At 38.9% G+C, this 6,915-nt stretch overlaps 1 protein-coding gene across 1 annotated transcript in view; it reads right to left on the bottom strand.

Moving 5' to 3' along the window:
* Window positions 1–6,915, bottom strand: part of LOC120739625 (tumor necrosis factor alpha-induced protein 2-like) — a 7,263-nt gene extending 348 nt beyond the window's left edge. Inside the window, exons 1-12 of the mRNA XM_040041456.1 lie at window positions 6,801–6,915; window positions 6,192–6,275; window positions 5,448–6,093; window positions 5,083–5,194; window positions 4,753–4,875; window positions 2,736–2,830; window positions 2,528–2,620; window positions 2,299–2,425; window positions 2,083–2,202; window positions 1,833–1,988; window positions 1,155–1,276; window positions 1–282 (exon numbers count right to left, since the gene is read on the bottom strand). The exon at window positions 1–282 is cut by the window's left edge and continues 348 nt beyond it. Of these exons, the coding sequence (XP_039897390.1) occupies window positions 132–282; window positions 1,155–1,276; window positions 1,833–1,988; window positions 2,083–2,202; window positions 2,299–2,425; window positions 2,528–2,620; window positions 2,736–2,830; window positions 4,753–4,875; window positions 5,083–5,194; window positions 5,448–6,093; window positions 6,192–6,222 (1,776 nt within the window). The 5' untranslated portion in view covers window positions 6,223–6,275; window positions 6,801–6,915 and the 3' untranslated portion in view covers window positions 1–131. The remainder of the gene's footprint in view (window positions 283–1,154; window positions 1,277–1,832; window positions 1,989–2,082; window positions 2,203–2,298; window positions 2,426–2,527; window positions 2,621–2,735; window positions 2,831–4,752; window positions 4,876–5,082; window positions 5,195–5,447; window positions 6,094–6,191; window positions 6,276–6,800) is intronic.

The following is a 6,915-nucleotide window of genomic DNA, read 5'->3' as shown; positions in this document are numbered from 1 at the left end:
AATGTTTTTCCCTGGCATTCACTCTGTATGTCTTTACAGAGATAGACTGTAACACAATATAATACACGATAATATTGCTGCTCTGCAACCAAACTCTCAGTCAGTGATACTCTAAGAAGCAAATGTGCGGCTCATCTCACTTTAACTTTGGAGAAAAACTTCCGGGTTCCAGGATCAGCACGGCTCTCCTTCAGTGTGTCTGACAGAGTGGTTTTGACGATTTTCCTGTCGGCTTTGGAGAGGTTTGTCTTGAGTTTGAGCAGAGCCGAAACATGTTTTTCACTGTTGGTGACAGAAAGAAGAAAGAGTTTTAAAAAAGTGATGTAAAGTCAGAGACTGTGAAAAAAGGATTGTCATGTGAAAGCTGCCACATTTGATATGGAAAAGAAAAAAATATAAAGAACTGAGTTTGAGCATTTTTTTTAGCTAAATATAATCTGCAATGTTTTATTTCACTTTCAACATAAGAATAACAGAAAAAGTTATAACTTCACTGATCCCGTCAAGACTTGTTTTCATTGACATGTTATGTCTTTTTCTGTGTGTAGCCAGTTTTCTGCCCCTGACACACATCCTTCCTGCAAACTCTAGCAGCTGTCATTAGCACATCACCACACCTCTTTGAATTGCTGAGAAGAGGGGAGATGGAAAAGGTCTCAGTCCACCTCTGTTGGAAATCTGACAATAGGAGCTCTTACTGAAATGGATCTGTGCCTCAAATGCATGTGACTCTCCAAATATGAACTATTTTTACCAAATAACTCTTCCATAAAACTCTTATTCAGCATAAACATATATGAGTGCTATCAAGAGCAGTGTTTATGTCTCCTGGTTCCCTTCTTCCTTTTTCTTTAAGGTTAGAAATAAAACCAAAACTAGACAGTTTGGTTTTCCGGTGGAAGAAATCTTTCATTTAACTCTAATTAACAGCATTATTGACTTCATCTACACAAAGCTGCTGCTGCTTCTCTCATGCCTGCATGTTTTATTTAGTTCTCTGTTTCAGTGCACTATCAGTGAGACTGGTAATGTAAAACAGAAAGGCAGCACATCTACTTTCAGCTCATGTTAGTTCCCATGAATGTAGCTCATCCTGTTCACAAGATATATCTGATACCAATTAAGATGTTTCACTCAGTCAGCTTCCTGTTTACCTGAGGTCGGGATAAGCAGATCCCAGTGAAACAATTTGCATCTGTATGGCAGGAATATCTTGGAGTTTTAGCACTTCTGCAATCTTGGTCAGGATTTCCTTTAACCAGTCTTGTTTGGATCCCTGTGAAGACAAATCAGTGACGTCAGTTTAGTCTGCAAGTTTCCTCAGACTGTAATCAGCATAGCTGCTGTTTTTGGAAATAATGATGTTTTTTCTTTACGAGCTATTGGACTGCAACTTCCAGCTAGCTGGGCAGTAAATGTGAATCTAAATTATTTCAGTTAAACAAACTGGAATTTTGCTCCAATTCTTACCAAAAATCTTGTACTGCAAGTGGCAAAGGATCTTGTTCCATTTAATAATATTATAATCCCTGTCTCATAATTGTAACTCCTTGTCCTCTCACCATTCCAGATCCAATATCTATTGACAAATGTCTTTTTTCTATTTCTTACTGATTTTTCTTTTTCTTCACTTCATTTTGAAAGTAAAACCAAAGTAAGAGGATAAATTTCAAAACTTTAATATAGCCCGTCAATGGTTCTTTTATTATTGTTAGTTGAATTTGTGACTAAGGTTGTTTCACCCTGTCAAACAATGTTATGCTGATCAGTGTTTGTGCTTGATTGATTTTAATTGTGTCTCAGCTAAAGTGTGGAGTGAAGGTAAGTCTCACCATTCTGGCAAACAGCTCGTGCAGTCTCTCTGCATTTTCTTTCACAGTCATGTAAGCCTTCAGCTGACGATCCTTGTCCTTCAGTTTGACCTCTCCTTTCAGGAGCCTCCGGACATATTCTACTGTCATTTCCTGCTGAAGCTGACCAATCAGCTCCTGAATGTAAGTAACAAGATCATATTTTAGTCCATTGATTTAAAAGTTGGTAATAATGGCTTCATAGCAAAGTTTCACGCTGTCATGTTTCTACCTGATGACAGGATTGAGTCAAACCCTGAAGTTCTTGAAGCTCTTCTTCAGTGCTGTTCAGCATCTTCTCAAACGTGTTCTTCTTCAGCCAGTCACTGGTTCCCACCTTCTGGTAGTGTGGCTGTGTGAGGAACAAATGTAAGGCATTTTGTTGATCTCCAAAGATGATAGCTGAAATGAAGAAAAACTGCCTCTAAATCTGTTTTAAAGAACTTACCTTGAGGATCTTGTGCACAGGGGTTAATAAATAAGTGTGGGCAGACTGTTTCATCTCAGTCAGACTTCGCAAACAGTTTTCCCGCACATTCTCTGGGAATAGATGGCTCTCCATGATAAGGAAGTCCCTTTAGACAGACCACACAAGACACATCAGCTCACAGTGAAGTATTCTCCTGTTATGATGAAGGTAAAATCTGAATTTCCATCTAACTGGATCAGAAACAAACCTGAACTGTTTGACACAGCTGAGGTTTGCCTTTATGAAAGCTTTGCTGTGCGGTTTGTTCTGCCTTATGATGTCTTCATGAAACTCTTCATACCTGCAAAAGATTAAGAACAGCTTTCACTTTTATCATCTTGTTATTACCAAACAGAAAACCAAAATGTATTTTCAAATTTAAATATTTAAAAGACAGCCTTGTGAAGCCTTGTTACCTCTGCATGAAGTCTGTCAGGTTGGATGTTATTTCCTGGGCCTTGTGTCGGTCTCTTACAGTTATATGTGCTGATGTCACGATGCCGTTGATCAACTGAAGACAAATGGATTGACAAATCAGTGTCAGTTTTAAGTTCCCAAAGCACTTTACACAGCAATGCACTTCCATCATTTTCAGATCCAGTTAAAGTAACAATGTTATGTCATTTTTTTCACCACAACAATTTTTATTGCACAGTTCTGACATAGAAATGTATCCAAAGCCTCTCATCATGGTCAACAATTAGAAGTCAACAAATGCATGACTCACCAGAGATGGGCAGTAATGCGTGTTACTGTAATCCGATTACTTTTTTCAAGTAACGAGTAAAGTAAGGGATTACTATTGCTAAAAAGGTAATTAGATTACTGTTACTTTCCCGTAAGCACGCTGCGTTACTGCGTTACTAAAACCATGATTTTTTTGTGAGCGTCTCATGACAATGACGTAAGCGAGCGCCACGATCGTGGCAACAGCTGTGTGCAGATCAAGAATGAATAATTGTCACTGTCGCTACCCGATCCGTACCAGAAACCCGATCGGTACCCCGCATGCACAAATCTTACGTCACTTCCTCTCTTTGCCAACATTGCGACAGTTAATGTATTTGAGTGACACGGTTAGCGCCCAGTTAGCTCATAGCATTTCTCAACAGCTCTATGTGATTTAGTGATAGTCGAGTGTGTTTATGCTTTTCTGTGTAGAGAGGATTGTTGGAACAGTGAGGATGATGTCCGCTATCACTGTCAATTGTCAGTAAACACTTAATCTGGCTGATGAATCTTCACGTGACATATTACTAAGTCAGTATTATTAAGTCTGCAATTAGGCGCCATTCGTATTTTACGGCGCTGTTGTTCAATCGGGGGACGCACTCTGTTAAGGAGAAAAGCATGAATTTGTTTATATACGGATTATACGTTGTTTAAATGTCCCGGGCTGTCAAAAATGAGGCAGAGCTGTTGAGAAATGCTATGAGCTAACTGGGCGCTAACCGTGTCACTCAAATATATTAAATGTCGCAATGTTGGCAAAGAGAGGAAGTGACATAAGATTTGAGCATACGCGGTACCGATCAGGTTTCGGGTACCGATCGGGTAATGACAGTAATATATCGAGTTCAGGAGAGAGTATGAGCGTGCAGCGTTTAAAGCGTTTGATTCCGTAAAAAGTGACAAAAACATTAGTGTCCGCTGTTCACTGCGTGGGAAGAAAACTTCTTTTTACAGCGAAAAAAACCCCCTAACTTCCGAGCAATCACAGAGTACGCTACCAGGAAATGGGAAATTCAAAAACTCGCGGATTCTTCCACTGACTGCTCCGGCACACCTGCACCAGGGCACACCTCCGCCTACGCCACTCCTGCTTTACAGGTGAAAATAGAGCAACAGGACCGCTAGTCTTTGATTTTATTTATTTTCTGCTGTGTTTTACTTGCATCTATTTGAAAGACTGAGTGTAAACACAAAAACCTATTTTATCTTATGTGCAGGAATGTGCAGAAAATAGGTTTAAATGTTAAACTAATTTCTTCCAGTCAGAGAATGTTGCATATAATTAAATTTTTGCTTGATGCATAAAGTTAAAAGATTAAAACTAATAAAACAAATTTTAAAAAAGAGACTTTTTCATTTGATCACATTTTGTATGATGGATTATGCAGAAAGTAGTTACTTTTTAAAAACATGATTTACAACCTGAATAGGTGATAAAGCGATAGATCTTTCAGCCCAATTCTAAGTAACTAATTACTTTTGAAAAATAAGTAATCAGTAAAGTAACAGGATTACTTTTTGGGGAAATAATCAGTAATTACTTACTGATTACTTTTTTCAAGTAACTTGACCAACACTGTGACTCAGTATAAGAATCCTTGAAGTTGGCCACCACAAGTGACGCCTTTCAATTTATATTAATAGATTTTTATAAAAGCATCGATTTCAGCCCTTCATTTTATTTTGTTGCAGCAACTGTACCTGGATGACATCATAGGCCACAGGACTGGAGTAGCAACCATCATCTCTTCTCGGCTCCTTTCCTTGATCCCACTCTTTCTTTGCTTCATCCAATACTCGGCCAATATAAATCATCAGGTCGCTCTAAACACACAACAACACACAGCTGCCAGTTTTAAACCGCTTTCATGTGTAAAGATTTAATTACTGACAGTAATAATTACATCTACAATATTATGTTCAAAAAAATTAAACCAACAACTCTTTGATGCTTGTCTTGCACATCTCACTTTAAGCCCTGCAATGACCATACTGATTAACTGGATGCACGCCTCAGATACACTGTGTTACCTGTTGTTTGCTGAGGTACTGCTCCTCCAGAGGTTTCAGTAACTCGTCAGGAAGCAGGTTTCCCAGCGCTTCAGTATTGATATTACTGGCCAGCTCAGGTTTTTCAAGGATTCTGGTACACAGAGCAGATAACACATGAGTTTCTATAAACAACCCAAGTTGTGTTTAGTCTACTAAAATGTCATTTTATTTAGCACATTAAGAAAACAAGAAATTAGCCGTTACATTTGTATTATTATTCACTATCTGTAATTGCTCAGGTATTTATTCTTCTAAAACCAATGAAGGACCTCACACTGACAGACATCATCATGTTTAGGCACAGAAAGATGCTGCTTCAAACAATAATTGAACTGGTGGCTTACCCTGGATAAAACTCCTTCACCCATCGCAGGAGGAAGCTGCAGTCCTTGTCATCCAGAACAAAGTCTGCAATCTTTTTGAGTCTTGCGCTGAAAGTTTGATGGTACTGTCTTGCATAAAAGTTACAGATGTCCATCTCTGGTGGGTAGCAGTTCTTCACAACCTCCACCACCCACTGCATGTCCTCCTTCAGCTGCCTGCCCATGGACTGGACGTCTGCTCGGATAGGCGACTGGTTCACCTGATCACCAATGGGGCTCGATGGGTTCTCCAAACGACTATACACTAATTCATGAAGCACTTTGTCATGGTGCTCCTTCCACTTCTTGGGCCTCCAGGCTGGTGTCGTCCGGCATCTTTGTCTCCACAGCTGGTCCTGCTCTTCCTCAAGGTTGATGGCTTTCACTGCTGAAATCAAAGCAGACACCTCTTCCTCACTGCTGAGAGAAAGACTCTGCTGCACTGTCTGCTCTAAACGCTTTTCAAGGGCTTCATAGTCTGCAGCAAGCTTTTTTACTGCTTCCTCATGATCTTTGAGTCCATCAGCCTCTGTTTTCTCTCCAAACAGATGTTTCTCCCTCTTGATCAGTTGTTGAGTGGCTTCAAACAGGTATTGTCTTTCAAGGTATCCCTCAAAAGTAGGAGTCACTGGTGGACAAAAAAGAAGATCAATAATTTTCAATCAGTTCACATTTCTCCTAAAACAAGGTTTTTATTACTTCTGGAAGAAATGGAGATGGTTATGCCTGTTGTGGATGAACCCGACCAGGTCCGCATTCTTCTCCAGGTAGTAAAAAGTGACCAAAAGACCAAGAAAGGTGCTGACAAATCTGCAATAAAAAAAAAAAATCAGTAAGTTAAAAAAACCCTACTTTCTCTGTCTTAATATAACTTTTTTCTATGATTGACATAAACTAATCATTTTAGCCTTGTGCACATCATGACCGTGAAATAACAAAAAAATAGATTAAACCATAAATCTGCAATACAGGCATTACTATTTTTTAAATTTTCAATAAATAAATACAATGATTTCCGCTTTATAAATCCCACAATTATCACCAGCACCGTAACTTAACTACATGATAAAAAAAAAACACAATAACAAAAAAACTGCAATGTTTCATGCACGAAAGAAGACAAACCCCCCCCCCCAAAAAAACCCAAAACACTTTTTACAGAACAACACATTTAAAAATGAGACATAAACAACATCAGCCCTAACACAAAGAAAACTACTGACATCATCCAATCGAATTACAACAATACGCCAAAGTAAGTCTGTAAAAAGTATTTGTGGCCAAACAAACTATCCACATTATATATATCAAAAAATTCATTCAGATTCTACTCACATAAGCTTCACAGTCACTGCTTTGAAAGTAACTGCAGCTGCTGTGAGCTTTTATGCCTAACGAGACAAGCTCCTCCTGCTCTGGCGATGTAGGGAAATTTCAGAGAGACCCACAG

The sequence above is a fragment of the Simochromis diagramma genome, unplaced genomic scaffold (genome assembly GCF_900408965.1).
Source record: "Simochromis diagramma unplaced genomic scaffold, fSimDia1.1 OVJJ01000304.1, whole genome shotgun sequence".
NCBI classification, from domain to species: Eukaryota; Metazoa; Chordata; class Actinopteri; order Cichliformes; family Cichlidae; genus Simochromis; species Simochromis diagramma.
This window is presented reverse-complemented; position numbering and strand designations above follow the sequence as displayed.